The 17,506-nt window shown below is 45.3% G+C and overlaps 1 protein-coding gene, 1 long non-coding RNA gene and 10 other non-coding genes across 12 annotated transcripts; all 12 read right to left on the bottom strand.

The window, feature by feature from the left end:
• Nucleotides 1-7: 7 nt before the first annotated feature.
• On the bottom strand, nt 8-2,789 carry LOC311361409. Its single transcript, XR_014638611.1, has 7 exons — nt 2,678-2,789; nt 1,892-1,992; nt 1,476-1,560; nt 1,022-1,112; nt 726-815; nt 403-541; nt 8-168 (listed from the first exon to the last, which is right to left on the bottom strand). It is a non-coding gene; the product is annotated as an uncharacterized lncRNA (long non-coding RNA).
• Nucleotides 275-343, bottom strand: LOC311361447 (small nucleolar RNA SNORD38). The gene has a single exon (XR_014638620.1). It is a non-coding gene; the product is annotated as a small nucleolar RNA SNORD38 (small nucleolar RNA).
• LOC311361450 (small nucleolar RNA SNORD38) lies at nt 611-678 on the bottom strand. Its single transcript, XR_014638623.1, has one exon. It is a non-coding gene; the product is annotated as a small nucleolar RNA SNORD38 (small nucleolar RNA).
• LOC311361451 (small nucleolar RNA SNORD46) lies at nt 881-989 on the bottom strand. Its single transcript, XR_014638624.1, has one exon. It is a non-coding gene; the product is annotated as a small nucleolar RNA SNORD46 (small nucleolar RNA).
• LOC311361454 (small nucleolar RNA SNORA35) lies at nt 1,192-1,322 on the bottom strand. The gene has a single exon (XR_014638627.1). It is a non-coding gene; the product is annotated as a small nucleolar RNA SNORA35 (small nucleolar RNA).
• On the bottom strand, nt 1,639-1,715 carry LOC311361445 (small nucleolar RNA SNORD55/SNORD39). The gene has a single exon (XR_014638618.1). It is a non-coding gene; the product is annotated as a small nucleolar RNA SNORD55/SNORD39 (small nucleolar RNA).
• Nucleotides 2,790-14,594: 11,805 nt separating the features above from the next.
• LOC311361453 (small nucleolar RNA SNORA35) lies at nt 14,595-14,725 on the bottom strand. Its single transcript, XR_014638626.1, has one exon. It is a non-coding gene; the product is annotated as a small nucleolar RNA SNORA35 (small nucleolar RNA).
• Nucleotides 14,726-14,783: 58 nt separating this feature from the next.
• On the bottom strand, nt 14,784-17,167 carry rps8a (ribosomal protein S8a). Its single transcript, XM_084481208.1, has 6 exons — nt 17,113-17,167; nt 16,265-16,371; nt 15,952-16,051; nt 15,523-15,698; nt 15,151-15,280; nt 14,784-14,939 (listed from the first exon to the last, which is right to left on the bottom strand). The coding sequence occupies exons 1-6, from the start codon at nt 17,114-17,116 to the stop codon at nt 14,830-14,832; spliced, it is 627 nt and encodes a 208-aa protein (XP_084337334.1). The 5' UTR covers nt 17,117-17,167; the 3' UTR covers nt 14,784-14,829.
• On the bottom strand, nt 15,389-15,457 carry LOC311361449 (small nucleolar RNA SNORD38). The gene has a single exon (XR_014638622.1). It is a non-coding gene; the product is annotated as a small nucleolar RNA SNORD38 (small nucleolar RNA).
• LOC311361448 (small nucleolar RNA SNORD38) lies at nt 15,769-15,836 on the bottom strand. Its single transcript, XR_014638621.1, has one exon. It is a non-coding gene; the product is annotated as a small nucleolar RNA SNORD38 (small nucleolar RNA).
• On the bottom strand, nt 16,123-16,228 carry LOC311361452 (small nucleolar RNA SNORD46). The gene has a single exon (XR_014638625.1). It is a non-coding gene; the product is annotated as a small nucleolar RNA SNORD46 (small nucleolar RNA).
• Nucleotides 16,445-16,521, bottom strand: LOC311361462 (small nucleolar RNA SNORD55/SNORD39). The gene has a single exon (XR_014638635.1). It is a non-coding gene; the product is annotated as a small nucleolar RNA SNORD55/SNORD39 (small nucleolar RNA).
• Nucleotides 17,168-17,506: the final 339 nt, after the last annotated feature.

Genomic DNA, 17,506 nt, shown 5'->3' on the forward strand with positions numbered 1-17,506 from the left:
GTGAAAAGTTTATTTATTTTTGACTTAATGTCGTTCTCTGCATCAATTTCCTCAGGTATATGATATCTCAAGCTCTGCACTGTACTCGGCTGGGCCCTTGCAGAACTTCAATGCTCATCAATTTTCAGGATCTTGTAAGATAGTATTCAGGAACACTTCATGTTGAGTCTGCAGGAGATGGACAAAAATAAAGTGAGATTCTGGCACCAAACACTTCATGACAACCGCTAGCATGTTCTAGTACTCTAAAACAGTTTTAACTTCATCATATGGCCTTCCTCAGAGTCACATTATCGTCACTTGCATTCAGTAGCAGAACTGGACATGGTTATCTTCACTGAAAAGCCAAGTTTAGGCTATGGGCTCCAACCACAAACATAAAAATCATGTTGAAATCCTTACCAGCTTTACTCCCCTTCTTGCATCCAGTAGGCCTGGCAAACCAATCAACTGCATGAATGGACTCTTCAACAAGGACAACACCGCTCTTCACCAGGGTCTTGATTCTCACAGACTACATGATGCATCCTGCATGTGGAGCCTGTACAGCAGAACAGCAATTTTTAGGCCGATGTACATGCAATTGTCGGGAAAATGCTAGGACATAATCTTTCTCAGAGTCACATTATCATCACTTGCATTCAGTAGCAGAACTGGACAAGGTTATCTTCAAGGAAAGTGATGCAAATACAAAAATATGAAGGAAAATAAATGTAAAATCTTACCCGAGAAACCTTGCCACTATCCAGGCTGAGGTCCCTGCATTTCTTGTTCCCACATTGGACCCTCATCGTGTGGCCATGACAAGGTCCAATCTGTTAAAAAGAGAAGTCTGATTAATCGACTAGTCATTGCAATTTGCAGCACCAAAATGTACTGCAGCGTGTCAGAGTAACTATGACAGAGTCCTGGCATTGGTAAGTTAAAAGATTTGAACCAAAACGGCCAAATAAAAACCTACCTAAGGTTAGGGTTTCATCACCCACGCCATAGACAAACGCAGTCTCTGAGTTTAACATACCTTTGTTGGAGCACACCCATCCTTTTCTTATGGTACGGCTTTGCTTTCACCACCAATATTGGTGGGTTATGGCAGTTGTCCATAGAGATGCCTACACACATGAAGTTTTGCAATAGTTAGTGTCATTTTACACAAACATTTTAGATTCTTCTGCTTAATTTTCAGCATCCATTTGTTCTTGGCCTTCGAAAGGGATGAGCCATTTTGTGACCCAGACCTTCTGCAAACCAAGGTTGGTCTAGCACTGAGAATGGTTGGACAGCCAATGAATGTGGCATACCAGTATAAGTGGACAGTGCAGCAGAATTAAATCTGCCCAGCATATAACTCCAATCCACGCAATAATACTCACATTTACCATTGTTCGACAAATGGTAACAAACATGCAAAAATTGCAGCAATGGTAGAGATCAATAGCCCCCACCATTACAAAATAAGACTGAGTGCTGCATACCCATGTGTTGCTGACAGGTGACTCTGCTCACTTCTTAGAGAAGGGCTTTCGTTCTAGCTGGGTTACTGCCAATTGTCCGAGATACCTGGTGGGAGATAAGAAAAGTACCAGTGGTTAAATGGGAGAGTAATTCACCTTCAAATTTAAGTATGAAAGACATGCTTGAGCAAATCAGTTCTCCAAGGTAGTTATCCTCATTGCGAGCTCGGATTCCGCAAGAGAGTATCATCATATTGCTCAAACATTGTCGACCGCATGTAGGTAGCAAGCACATTACTTAGATATTTTACCAACATCTTGCCCCTCCCACCCAGATATACATTTACCACGCAAACATAAGTGTTGCAGGTTAACACCACGTGTAAACCCTCGCAGTCGTTTTAGTTTAATAAATAAGATAAAGGAATGGTACTCACACCCAGGGAGTGTTCCTCTAGGGTGGTCTGAACTCCAGTGCAGCCATTGACCAGCTCCTCAGTCATCAGGAAGTTTGCGGATTTGGAAATTGCCATTCAGCCTAAAGATGATTGGATAAAGGCATTACTTAACAGAAAAGTTCAGTGTGCAACATTTTTTTTTTGCATTGGAGGGTATTTTCTGAAAGAAAACGAGGTTGCACTCTGGGCCCGTAAGTACGCGGACTATTATAGGCAGTCACGTGGACGGCTACTAGCCTAGCATGCTAATGTGCCACCACGTGGCAGTAACCCGGTTAGCAGCCTGGCCAGATATGGGCTTTTTGCGCCTAATTTAGTTTTTTTCGGTAGCACTACGTGCAAAACCGCGGATGTATGGACCCTGGATCAGAATATAGGAACATTAATTTTCATTGTATTTCAATGAGCTGGGTTTGTCATCATTTCCAGGGAGTAAAGCACCAGTCTGGTGGATACCAACCATCATCTAAATGTCAAGACTTTATCTAGATTGTGCTGTGCAGCAACTGACAATAGGCCTCATTGCGGAGCGTCAATATCAGTGTCGGGAATACATATTCCAAAAATCACATCAGTTAAAACTCCAAAAGGTAGTGGCCTAGTAACGCTAACACAACGGAGTGAGATTACTCCTCTCCCTAAACTCATACATACGAGAAACATGCAACAGTAGAAGTTGGTTATTCGCTGAATGAGGCTGCACGAGCACACCGCTAATATAGTAACGAATGTAATGTCATACAATAACATCGCCATACAGCTTACCTTAGTCGTTTTTAGGAGGAATTGGTTCAGATCTTGACTCTGACTGTTCTGGAAATGGAAGCCGTTATTAACAAGATGTATTATCAATTCAAGTATTGCGCCGTAGAAGAAATGAACGAGAAGTAGGTTCTATGGTTATTTATACTTCCTTGGTTGCGGTGGGTGTCAGCGCTCATTGGTTGTTCCAGCTCTTTCCATGTGATTGGCTTAGAGCGAGCCACTGCAATGAGGATGTGATTCGGGCTGGCCACCGCATGAAAACGTGGGCGAGAGGGTTATGAATTGTAGCGATTTTCTGGTTTACTTCAATTTCCGGTACCTTACTGAATATGAGCGGTGTATGGCACAATTTATAATTATTTATAGAAGTTATAATTTCCCGGAGCCAGAAGAATAAGTACATGAGAAGTGATGGGAAAAAATAACCTAAATGGACATTACATTATGAATATAGTCAACTCTGGGCCCAAATCTAATAAACACAACACACCACACATTCAAGAGGGTCAAGATGACCCTCGAGCCCCCCTATCAGTCTGCGGAGAACACTCTGCCACAGCCGGACGGCGAGGACACACATATCACACAGAAGGACAACACAACCCAGAGGCTCAGGGACAAGAGAACCCTCGATAACCCACACAAAGGCTAGCACACACACCTGGCCATGAAAGATACTATAAGTTTCTCATGCACCAAATCACGGGAGCTCTTCTGAGGCAGAACCTCTTCGGAGGCGAAGCTCCGGACGACCTCAGCGCTGTTAGGGGACGTAGAATATTCGATCTCTCACGCTTTATGAATCTGTATTACCTTTGCTACTTTACTCAATAAATCCGAGGCCCTCGTGCTGATAGACTTTATTACCTCTCCGTCTCATTTTATCTGGTCAAGTAACTAGGCAGACTGTTTTTCCCAACAAATTGGTGACCCCGACGTGATTTTACTACTACTGGGAAAACGACCGAGGACGGAGAGGGGCACGCCCCGGGACCCCGGAGCACCACCGATTCCGGCAGTCTCACCTCGGGCGCCCAAGCAAAAGGTAGGCAGAACCCGTTGATAAAATCTGAATTCTGCATAGTTATATAGGAACCACATTAGGAGATGAGACTGACGGGACGGTTTTCTACGGGGGGCATCCCGCGGGGATAAGGCTGAGTGCAACGTAGAGTTAACCTGTAAAAACCCGATTGACCCTAGACGCGTGACGCACGAATACTGGCTCGCTGCATGGTGAAATAATACCCTCGAGGCCTAGGACCTATAATGATCGAGCATAGTGATACAATACTCTCGATGGTCGGATTAGGGTCTATAGTAATCGAGCATGGTGATACAATACTCTCGATGGCCAAGATGAGAAGATAAGGATGCCTGGGCTCTGGGAGAGACCCAGAGGAAAAGATGCCTAGGCTCGGGGAGACCTAGAGGAAATACCCGGGCATTATAAGGGACCCGGAGGAAATACCTGGGCTATGAGAGAGACCCAGAGGAAAAGATGCCTAGGCTCGGGGAGACCTAGAGGAAATACCCGGGCATTATAAGGGACCCGGAGGAAATACCTGGGCTATGAGAGAGACCCAGAGGAAAAGATGCCTAGGCTCGGGGAGACCTAGAGGAAATACCCGGGCATTATAAGGGACCCGGAGGAGATGACTCAGTAGGGCCTGTAATAATCGAGCATGGTGATACAATACTCTCGATGGTCGGAGTAGGGCCTGTAATAATCGAGCATGGTGATACAATACTCTCGATGGCCAAGATGAGATCTATTAGATAAGGCTCGCCGCATGGTAAATAGGAATGGCCGCCGACAGTGTCCACGTGTGCGCTAGAGAAGGAGGCGAGAGAGCGAGAGGCGAGAGGCGTGAGAATGTGGGAGCGTGCACAGGAGAGACTGAGAGCGAGCGTGTGTGTGTGCATGCGTGCGGGGGTGTGTGTGGTGCGTGTGTGTGTGTGTGTGTGTGTGACGGTGTGTGAGGGCCCGTGTGAGTGTGTTGGACTGGGGGTCATGGACCCGAGACACAGTTGGGAACTGTGGGTATAATCAAGAACGTAGGGGATAGCGTCTGGGTGGTGCATAACAGAGGGCACTACCAGAAAAGATACTATTGGTCGGGATAAGACGTTGCTTTGAGTCCTACGTGTCAAAACTGTTAATCATATTGTGCGGCCTGGTTTGCAAAGGAAAATTTCTTGTGCGAATAACCCCCTGCTCTGCGCGCAACGCTTGCTCGCTTACGCGCCACCCCCCCCCCCCCCCCCCTCCCGTCTTTTCCCCGTCCGCCATTTTTGTAGTTTCCCTGTCCGCCATTTTTGTAGTTTCCCCGTCCGCCATATTTGTAGTTTCCCCCGTCCGCCATATTTGTAGTTTCCCCGTCCGCCATATTTGTAGTTTCCCCGTCCGCCATATTTGTAGTCCCCCATTTGTAGAAGGTCGCGAGGACAGTAGAGATAAGAGGGGAATGCAGCCTGTGTGGGAGTCACAGGGAGACAGACAGAGAGATTCAGAGGTTATCATCTATACTCCATAACATGAACAATTAGCATTTAAAGTTGTCCATAGCATGCACACCGCGTGTCCACAGAAGTCCAGGGGTCAACCAGCGCTGGGGACTCTTTTTAAGAGTTCAGGGAAAATCCTCTCTCACCAATCTGAGCAGAAGGACCCGCCCTAAAAGGACTCGGGGACGGCGGAGTCAATGCACAGTTCAACAGACCTGACAAGGTTTAAGTACAAAAAAGACAGCACAAAGAGGAAAATTAAAAATTCCTGAGGGATTACGGTAATAATAGACATTATATTAAAATTGATCATATAATGTAGACAGAGAAAGGCCTGGTAGTGGGCCTCATCAGGGCCACTGAGATAAGGGAGGTTACTCTCCTGCACAGAGTGTTGGAACACACAAGGTGGTTCTGAAAGCATATTTCAGATGAAACAATAGAGTTAAGAAGGAAATGGTCTTTACTATACCTAATTACAATTACATTTGTGTCAACTAAATTGTAAAAGATGTCCTGATATTCACATTATGGCTAAAAGGGAATACATATCAGTCATACAAAATAATAATGTTACTGCAATTGAAGTTAAGAGTGTTGTTATTAACCAAGTGATTTAACCTAAAAGAATACGGATAAACAATAGGTATCATGCAACTTGAAAGTTAATGTTATTATTTACACTGGAAAGAATAATTGAAAAATATGGATATTATAAGGATAAGAATGAATAAAAATACATAAAATAAAACTTAATCTTAAAAACCTGTACAAGTAGGACAATTAGGTTGATTATGGATTGGATGGATTAGCACTACATCTGCTGGGAAGGGATCTAATATACAAGCTAGGTTCTCAATTTACATTCGGAAGTAATGGGTTTACCTTTCAAATGCCACTAATACTGCTGTTACGCCTTCATAACATGTTAACATTTGATAATATTTTCCTTCTCACTCCAACAGAAAGTTACTTTCTGATTGACCCCATCATCCGCCCACTTACACACACAGGGTAACCGCCCTGATGTGTCTCCATTATACACACACTTGGCTGCATGAGTAGCTGGGGCTGAGGACTCTGTCTCCATCCCTCCACTTCGCAATCTATTCCACCTAAATGGGTGGAAATTTATTGTATCCCAGGCACGGCATCCTGCAGTAAGCCAGTATGGAAGGCTGGTTAGCCAACGACGGGTAAGATCCCACCTTGAAACCAGGGACAACCTAAGGCAGGCACAGTCACGATTACTTGGCAGAGTCACTGTGAGCATTGACTCATTCGATCGGGAAGTGACGAGCTGCAACCATCATAGGAAGAGCCGGGTGGGGTGAAAGGTGGAGGAGGAACAGGAGTCAGATATGTTGGCTCAGGCAGCGGAAGTGGTGGACTTAGAATGAGACATGTTGCGTTTTCGTTTATAAAATGGTATATACTAACTCAAGTTACGTTTTCGGTTTAGTGCATAACTTTGTTAATTTCGGGAACAGTTTGGTTTCGGGCGGCTGATGGTAAACCCCACTAATATTGGCCTTTGGTTTTGGATATACTGGCTTTGATTTCCCTTCCCACTAGATTGGTTTCATTTGAAGGTTGTTAAGGTTAGGGACTTCAAAGTCGATGACATTTTTGGGTTTGCTTATCATTGAATAAGCAAGGAGGGAATTTGTGAGAAATTAGAGAAAAGTGTGGATACTGTAATCGAACTTTTGACTTAATTGACTTGTGTAGATGCACTAGCACTAATGAGGTATCACATGCATGCTAATAGAATGATGCATCTAACCCCGCATGAAATGCTTACGGGTCGACCCATGCCTTCACCTATTATTCAAGGCCCCATAAGGGACCTCCATTAGAGCAATAAGAAATATAATTGAGAAAATATGTTTGACCACTAACTGCTGTACATGAGTTTATATTCCAACAATAGAAACACAAGTTCCAGAGCGTGAGGAGGAGCCACATGCAGAGACGCCCGGAGCCGACCAGCCGAGCTAGGATTTGATTTTGATTTGATTTGTTTTGTTGTATTGACACACACTTACAGACACCCATGAAAAGACAAAAGAATACAATTGAGGATTGGAACACAAAAGTCCCAGTCTTATTTCCATTGTGGTCCCCAACAAGAGCAACAGCCACATAATAATGCTGAAGCTGGCGAGCCTCCTCCTGACCCTCTATGGGTTTTGGCAGATAACACAGCCCCGGGGAGAGAGAAGAGCAGTCTACGGAAAATATCACACTAGACACAGAATCCATGCATATCACAAGAGTTGAGATCTAATGTGTAACTAGGACTGTGTATAGATTGTGTGGAAGTTTCGTAAAGTATATCTGAAAGGTTTGAAAGTTATTAGGAAAAGTTGTTTGAAGGAGCAGAGACAAGTAGAGAAGTTGAAGGTTAAAGAAATGTACTAGATAAAATGTATGCACGAGAATTTGAGAATGTTTTGGCAGATCCCACTGGCCCAAGGATGAATCCAGAGGAAGGATGAAACCAAACTCCAGAGGGGTCGGTGTCCAGAGCGCTGGCAGGGTTACAGGCCCTCGAAAACAAATCGAGATACACCGACCCCCTCCCCAGACCTGACGAGGTTTCAAAAGACAGAATAAATTTTAATTCAGGAGGGAGTACGGGAGAAATGGACTTCTCACTCTAACAGAAAGTTATACGTAGGCCTATAAAGAGATAGGTATAGATATATCACCTCATTTTCATTTATTAAAAAAAAAAAAAAAAAATAAATAAATTAAAAAAATAACATTTTTTATGAGCTCTGCCCACACTTTAAAAAAAAAAAAAAAAAAGAGGCATCCCTTTCACCTCATTTCTCATTTATTTTAAATATTTATTGTATTTACTTTTATTTATTTTATGAGCTTTCCCCACACTAAAAAAAAAAGAGGCATCCCTTTACGCAGAGAACCCTCGCCGTTAGGGCTCGGAACTAAAGAAGGCGGAACTCATGCTTCATGTCCGCATCTAGAACCTAGAACTGAACCATGCTTTCCTACAACGTTTATGAAATATTTTAGACTGTGCCTTCCTGTTGTTATCCAGTTTGCATTATTACGGATTGATTATTATGGTTATGGTTATTAACGACAAGAGAGAGAATAACGTCCCTTGGCAAATGTTGTTTTGGTGGTTTATGTCATGTTGTTGTAACCCCCCCCCATATAGATTACGATGGCCTCTGTGAAATATCTGTCTATGTCGAATAACGCCTCTTGGCCATGTTGTTTTTGCCCCTCCCTTGTTTTTTCCCCCCCCTCCTCCAAGAGGGACAGAGGGCAACTCCTCAGCTCCTCATCTGCCCTCATATGTAAATCAGGCCCAGAAAGAGTTTATGGTTACCTGGACGGTGACTTTGACTACCCCCCCCCCCCCCCTGGACTACACCGGTACTACCTTGACTTTGACTTTGACTACCCCCTCCGGGACCCGCCACATCCCGGGGCGTACGTGGGCCACACCCCATCGCGCTCCCAGAACACGCACACCACAAGGCAGTCCAGACGAGCCGCTGGGCGATTGAACAAGACAGTAGAAATCAACCAGAGGAGGACGCACGAAATGGCGGACCAGCAGAGAATCAGAGCGTTGAACTGGTTAACTCTAAACCTCGAACCAGGAAAGATCCTGGACGACAGCGCAAGGAAGAAATGGGAAGCACGATACGATGACTACATTAAAGGGTGGCAACGGGAAGGGGTGATGAGACAGGGGCCCTACGATCATAACAGCCGAGGCGCCATACACGCACACATCCGCGCCCAGTACGAACAGGCAAGGGTCCGCCGCGACAACGCGGGGAGCCGGGCAGGGCAGAAAGACGCCCTCGACATCCAGGAGCGGAAAAGAGAGAAAAGCATGTGGATATTGAAAGCGATGGCCTCGGGCCTTCCACCGATCCCGGCCCCTCCCACGAAGGACCCAGTCCGGGGGAACCCAACAGCCCCGTCCTGGACGAACCTTACGACCCCGCTGTACCCCCCCGTACCTAAAGAAGGCACAGATGCCCAACAGCCTCCCGACGCCCGCCCACTCCCTTACAACAACCTGACCCCCCACCGCCCCCCACCCATCCCGCCCCGCCACCTCATGAACCCAGTAGTCGAGATAGACTACGCTACACCCCAATCCCCGGTTACGGTAACATGGCATGACCCCGAAGAGACAGACTCGAAACCAAGCGGGCCAGAGGCTCACGTCAGCAAACAAGGAGGACGGAGAGCAAAGGAAGAACTAAGAGCACCGACAATCCCCTTTCAATGTCAGATGATCCCGGGGAGAGCCGGTCCCCTGGGACAGGAACCAACCGAGACCAAGCACCGGAGCAAGGAAGGGACAGGGAGACGCAAACCCAGGCCTGGGCCGTCATCGCAAGGACAGTCCGGACGAAAGACAGAGAGAACACGTTTACGGAGCGAATCCCCAGCAAGCAGCAGGAGAAACTCCCGGACCTCCAGCCTGCCAAACCTGAAAGAGAAGAAATCAGGGAAGGGAAAAGGAAAGAAAAAAGAGGACAGAGTTGAAGATACAGCCGACACCCTAGACTGGGTCCCCCAAGACGAACAATGGAAACAAGAAATCCTAGACCAAATGACCCACCACCTCCGAGAAGAAGTGTACCGCCGGAGTCAGTACCTCCAAGAGGACAGAGACCGGCGGATGAAGAAAGCGAAGACAGGAGAAACGGACACAGAGTCACGTCACGGGAATCGGTTTGATCAGCTCCACATAACGGACCAGGGGAACACCACGACCCCGGCCCCGAATACACGCGCCACCAGCACTCCCCGAGGACCCCTAACCCCGGGACCCCCTCCACAACAGCCCCAAGCCCACGGGATCCATGAAAACCTCGCCCCGGACGGGGGGACGGAACCAATGTACCCGCTAATGGAGACCCAGACAGGGAGACCAATCTACGTTCCATGGACCCACCGCGACCTCCGCGGAATAGTGGAGGACCTTCCCCCGATCAGAGAAGGAGCGGGCAAGTGGATCAGAATCTTCGAGCATCTGACCACCGCGGACCGACTCACAATGGGAGACGCCCGAGCAGTCCTCATGCGAAGCGAAGGACCCCAACCACTCCAGGACGTGGAAAACGTGGCCAAAACCACGAGACAACCAGACGACCGCCCCTTCGACCCCTACCGCCCCACATGGTGGGACGCCCTGAGGGGCCTTTATCCCGCCCAAAATTCAGCTGCATGCATGACCGGCCTGAGAAGGAAGATAGGAGAGGCGGCGTGTGAATACATCAGCAGAGCCACGCAACGGTGGAAAGACGGATTTGGAACCCGACCCGGGGCCACCGATGCAACGGAAGCCATGTTCCGGGTAGCAGTAGAGACGGGCCTCAACGCCAAGACCCGCGAGGGCCTCAAAACAGTGATTGGACTCGGGAGAATGACCTTCCGGGAATGGGAGGAGGCTGTCACGCACCACGTGAACCTAGAACAAGACCGAGAGGAAGAGGATGTCAAGGAGGACCAGGACCTGAGAAAACGACTCCTGCGAATGGATGTAAAGAAGGCGAGCCAGGAGCACAACAGGGACAAAAAGGAGAGACACCGACCCCCTCCCTACTTCGAAGCGGTTCCCCTCATGCCCCTGATGGATTTCCCTGACCAGCTTGACCAGGTCGGTCAAGGAGGACACCTGGAAACCACGGCCCTTGGCTATGGGTACGACCTCCCCTACCCACAGCTTCACGCCCCCTCCCCCTCCCCCTACCTGTGAAGTGCTAGTAACCTCTCCAGGTGGGCATTTCCCCATTCCCAGTCCCCGCCCCTCCCCCTCCCCCTACCTGTGAAGTGCTAGTAACCTCTCCAGGTGGGCGGCCCCACTTCCCGTCCCCGGCTACAGCACCGCCCCCTCCTCCCACCTGATGCAGCCACGCCACTCGGACCAGGGATCTGCGTTCCGGTACCAGGGGCTGCGGCCCGTTCCTTTAGGGCTAGAGGGCACCCCTGGCTGTATTTGCTTCAATTGCTGTATAGCCTATAACCCGGTTAAGGTAGAATGCCATTTTTTGCAATAATATTCCCCGCTGTATTGCTCATGCTCACCAGGATAACGCCCTGCCAGGGCCATTGAATAAACGGGTCTTTTTAATTAGTATGGGGGTGCTACCGCCCATACTCCCATGTGCATCCCTGGCAGGGGCTAATGAAGGATGTTCCCGCTTGCTTATTATTGCTTATTTTTCTATAGCTGAAGGTGCTGAAAGGAGAATACGTGATGATATATAGCCTCGTATTCTGCTGTTGGTTTGTTTGTGTGCCCCACCGGGCCGCTAGGAGGGATTGATTTGATTTATCTTTCGATTTTAATGACTTTGACTCGATTTATCCTTTTAATAACTTTAACTTTAGACTTGAAAAAAAAAAAAAAAAAAAAAGATTTGTATTTTGATTTCCTTAATTGTTTTGGTTTAATTCCATAATCTCAATTTCTTGCTTAATCACATGTTCTGTTTTGACCTTGCCTTCCGTGTCATTGTGCAAAGGGATACTGCAATGTAAGGCCGGGGTGGATGCCACCCCCTAGGAGGGGTGTGTATGGCATACTCATGTCCGAAGCATGAGTAGCGTTTCTCCCACGTGGTTCCCCATACACCCGGCCAAGCGAGATATTAGGATCCCATGCTCATGGTTGCTTATTTTTATGGTCAAGTTTGTCGTCTTTCTGATGTTATTGATGATGCTACAATGATACTTCAAGCGCTGAGGTCCAACCCCTCGTGTCCCTAGTAAGTGAAGCCGTCTAGCGACGGGTTGAGGGGGACAGCTGTTTTTATTTTTTATTTTTTATTTTTTATTTTGTATGGTCGAGTTTGTCGTTATTTTTAAGTGAAAGTCGTCTGACGACGACTTGAGGGGGATATGATGGGAAAAAATAACCTAAATGGACATTACATTATGAATATAGTCAACTCTGGGCCCAAATCTAATAAACACAACACACCACACATTCAAGAGGGTCAAGATGACCCTCGAGCCCCCCTATCAGTCTGCGGAGAACACTCTGCCACAGCCGGACGGCGAGGACACACATATCACACAGAAGGACAACACAACCCAGAGGCTCAGGGACAAGAGAACCCTCGATAACCCACACAAAGGCTAGCACACACACCTGGCCATGAAAGATACTATAAGTTTCTCATGCACCAAATCACGGGAGCTCTTCTGAGGCAGAACCTCTTCGGAGGCGAAGCTCCGGACGACCTCAGCGCTGTTAGGGGACGTAGAATATTCGATCTCTCACGCTTTATGAATCTGTATTACCTTTGCTACTTTACTCAATAAATCCGAGGCCCTCGTGCTGATAGACTTTATTACCTCTCCGTCTCATTTTATCTGGTCAAGTAACTAGGCAGACTGTTTTTCCCAACAGAAGAAGAATACAAATGGCAATGATAATTTGTATGGACGTTTCGAATGTCCGAAACCTGGATGTCCCGCCCTCACTCGAGCATAGATATATATACTGACTTATATAGACCGAGTCGGCAAGCAAGGAAACGTCACTTCCGGTCAGGGCCGTGGGGGAAAACAAACCGTTTTCCCCATACACACTCATGCAAAAAGGCGGTATTTTAAACCTTTGTCAAACGCTTGTCCGCTGTCATTTCTTGGTTTGAATCACTTGTATATGCTGTCAAAGGGCTATATATTAAAAAAATTATCATGATCGGGTCGATTGTTGTCCGTATATTTTTTTTAAAGTGGATCTTTCACAGTTGGTCTTCCCCCACAGCGTTGAGTCTAGGTGGGTGTTCCCTTGGTCGCCGGCCGGATCTATATCGTAAAAACGCGGCAAGTGTTTGTCTCTTGCTGTCATGTCTTACTTTCAGTCACTTGTATGTGCTGACAAAGAGCTTTATCTTAAAAAACTTGATATAATCGGGGTCGATTGCTGTCCTTACGCTTTGAAAGAATGGATAAATGATCCTACACAATGGCCTGAAGTGTCATTCCCCGACATCTTTTGTTTTCTGATCAAAAAATATACGGACAACAATCGACCCGATCATGATAATTTTTTTAATATATAGCCCTTTGACAGCATATGCAAGTGATTCAAACCAAGAAATGACAGCGGACAAGCGTTTGACAAAGGTTTAAAATACCGCCTTTTTGCATGAGTGTGTATGGGGAAAACGGTTTGTTTTCCCCCACGGCCCTGACCGGAAGTGACGTTTCCTTGCTTGCCGACTCGGTCTATTTATGCAGTAGGCCTATATATAAGTATATGCACATGGAGCATCAAGGGAATTGTTGACAAATATGTTTATTCCATTCCAATATATCAGAGCAATTATCGATATGAAAATGTATACTCAAAGGAACCATTTTATTTTTATCTAACACATTGATCAGGCAGACTAAGGTTATGTGTACTTGTTCTCAGGGCCGAAGTCAGGGTTTAGAAATTAGTGAGGTCCAGATTTATTTCTATTAATGGAGCATATTCACTGCATTCCTGGACGAGCAAAATCCATACCAAAATGACACCTACAAACACAACCCAAGCTATACACTACACACACTCATTATCAATAATCAAACATATCCAGAGGGAGCAAAAATACTTTAATTAAAATATGATCATATTTTGTGTGTGTAACGTTAACGTAATCAACTCCTGATTATAGTTACACAGCGCCGATTTGTATATAGGGGAGTGGGGTAAGATGAGCCAGTGGTAAGTAAACCCACCTTCTGCATGTTGATATTCATTTTCTGCTTGTTAAAGTAAGGTTTATGTGGTTCTAGTTGAGCCACTTTTTTTTAGGTCACATTTTCAGACCTGTCAGATGCATTATTTTAATTTATCGACAGGGGACCTGAAATGAAGGTAGACGTTTCATTTAACTTCAGCCTTATTTTTTACTTGCCCAGCCCTAGAGGACCTCATGAGAAAATATTGAGATTAACTCGTTTAACGCTGCTCTTCACCAGGTCTTTTGAAGACGAGGTTTTCATTCTCAATGTGAATACATGAAAAAAGCCTAAACATGGCAGCGGCTTCAATTAGCCGATACATTTCTAAACGGGTTGCAGTTTCGCATTCTAGGTACATATTCCACAAGAGGTAACCGGTAATACTAGGACCCCACGAGACGGAACCAATGGCTTTGCCTTCATACCTGCCTTCTATATCATGGCATATTGTCCTCAGTTAAGGTACAATTTCCACACGAATTATTCACTGCCGTTCCATCAATTTACGAAATTCTGCATGTATCGGTATACACTGAAAATGCAAGCACCTATACTCAGGGGCTGCTGACTAGTCAGCACTACAATGGGGAGACAGTCATGCGTTTATATGCACACAGAGACAAAGTTTTGGAATAACTTTTTATTTTTTTTAGTATCCATTTGTTCTTGGCCTTCGAAAGGAATAAGTCATTTTGTGACCCAGTCCTTCTGCAAACCAAGGTTAGTCTAGCACTGAGATTGTTTGGACAGCCAGTGAATGCGGCATACCAGCTTAATTGGACAGTGCATTAGAAATAAAATCAATCCCCACATCTCAAAACCCATAGAAAGTGAAGACAGTACACCGTTTTGGGACGTTTGGATTTTATTTGACTTATCAAACGGCTGTACATCTATTTGCCTTTCTTGGCCTTGATCTTCCTCAGGTAGAACTCAAGCTCCTTGCCTTCCAGTACATAGCCATCGGCCCTGCCACACTGGCCGGGTCTGGAAGCAATGCAAGCTGTGGGAGAGAAGACAAAAGGCTTTAGAAACACCAACCTTAACTTGCATGCAGATAACGTTGGTTGACATTGGTTATGCATCCAAGGAAACTAATTTAAAGAATGTAGTTAGAGATGTGTGCAAACATTGCAATTTATAATAAAGAGCAATGGGAATAAAAGAGGCCCAATGATTTAATAGAACTTGGCATTTGTAGATATTTGACTTACCAAGAAGTTTGCCCTGCTGGAACTGTTCCTCCAAGAGGGGATTGACTTTGCTGGTCTTTCTGCGCTCATCAATCTTCTTCTGAATCTTTTTGGACCTCTTCTTGTTCAGAATCTCTTCCTCCTCAGCGGTCTATCGGAGATGCACAAGAACAATTTAGAAGTTGTGACGGAAAACACCAGTACTACCACTTCCAGCATGTTCCAGTGCTCTTTAACAGTTTGAACTTTAACATATGGGCTTCCTCAGAGTCACAAATATCTTCACAATCATTCAGTAGCAGAACTGGACAAGTTATCATCACTGAAAGGCCACTACTAAATGTGGGCCACAACCACAAATTATTTTTAGACAAACTAGTATATTATCCTTACCAGCTTTGCTCCCTTCTTGCGTCCCATTGGAGTGGCATAGTGAGCCTCATACCACTGCCTGAAGGGAAGACTGTCAACAAGGACAATGCAGTTCTTCACCAGGGTCTTGGTTCTCACCAGCTCGTTGTTGGAGGCGTTGTAGACCACATCTATAATCCTGGTCTTGCGTGTGCAGCCTATGAACAAACACCAAAACGTTTTACTGGATGTAGATGCGATTGCTGGAGACATTTTTAGTACACATTCTTTCTCAGAGTCACATTATCGTCACTTGCATTCAGTAGCAGAACTGGACATGGTTATCGTCACTGAAAAAAATGGTAGGCCTGCATGCTGTATACATTATAATTAATGGATCATTTATAAAGTTTGCATCAACCAAGACCTAAGCAGAAAATGCAATTAAGACTATATATAAACAAATCTTACACTCTGAGCCCCAAGCAAAGTTTCCAACGTCAAGCCTGAGAGCCCTGTATTTCTTGTTCCCACCACGGACCCTCACCGTGTGGATACGACGAGGTCCAATCTGTTAAAAGAAAAAAGTAGTGTGAATAACTTACTGCAATTTCCAATAACCAGCATGACTAACATGCAATGCACGTGTCAGAGTAACTATGACAGAGTCCTAGCATCGGCAAGTACGATTTGAACCAAAACGGCCAAACAAATACAAGCCTTAGGTCAGGTTTTCATCACCCACAGCATTAAAAACATAAATAACATCCATAGGGCTACATACCTTTGTGTTTGCTGGTGGGCGACCGAGCTCATACTTCCTTTTCTTATGATAAGGCTTGCGTTTACCGCCGGTCTTGCGGCGTTTATGCCAGTTGTCCCTCGAGATACCTGGTGGAGAGGAGGATACCAGTGGTTATTTGGGTGAGTCGTTTCTAATTGTTGAAACGAAGTATGAAACGCTTGAGCAAATCAGTTCTCCAAGGTAGTTATCCTCATTGCGAGCTCGGATTCCGCAAGAAAGTATCATCATATTGCTCAAACATTGTCAGACAGCATGCACATGGCAAAAACACCTAGCACCTACCCTAGACTGAACGGGGCTCGACCAAGTATTTGATCAAATATTACCCGCCCACTCTCAAATGTTTTAGAGTAATGTGTTCAGGCAATTACGTTCTTTGTCAATTGCAATATCTCGATTTTACAATCTCACAACGCTTTAGGTTAGCCTGCTCGTTAGCCTAGTGTTAGCATGAATACAATACCACTGCAATTCACGTTGAAACTACAAACGGTTCAAAGTTTAAGATATGCCCAGAGAACAGAAAGAAAACATATGCAACCAGGAAGAAACGTATGTAAATTAAATAAGTCTACCGTGTTTTTAAAAACATCGTTCGGTATCAATGCTATACAGCCCATGAGAGTAGCCATCTTGGTACAAGTCAGCCATCCGTTTCCACATATCTCCATTTAACCAAACACATCAAAATATGTTTATCAATTTGACCTCCTCTATGATCGGATAATATTAAGCAGGTATATTCCAGACTGTTAATGCCATAATAATGCTGTATAAAACGTGATGGACAAGGATTCTCTCTCCAACCCGAGCATGAAAACACGTACCCATTCTCAGGCGCCGGCTAGAAAGAGAACTCGCAAGGGCTCATGGGGAAGTTTGAAGCCATTTCTTCTCGCGAGAAAACCCAATACTTCCTGTTTTTTTGCAGGTAAACCTCGTTCATAGCGCCACACAAAGGTACATCCATGCACTGAATAATTTAGTCGGGTTATTATTTCACAATTTCCTAAACATTTCCCATCCACATGTCATGTCACAAATTATTTTGTCTTATTTTCTAAACATAACTTTGCATACGAAAAAGTGATTCATTATCCAACACCAATATTTAGTTTCATGTCCTATACATACATAACCACATGAATTCCATATAAATCCACAAAGCCCAAATTCCATCCTCAATTTATTATGAAAATATTAGTGCTTTATTATTAGGGT

Source organism: Micromesistius poutassou (assembly GCF_964030765.1).
Source record: "Micromesistius poutassou genome assembly, chromosome: 16".
NCBI lineage: Eukaryota > Metazoa > Chordata > Actinopteri > Gadiformes > Gadidae > Micromesistius > Micromesistius poutassou.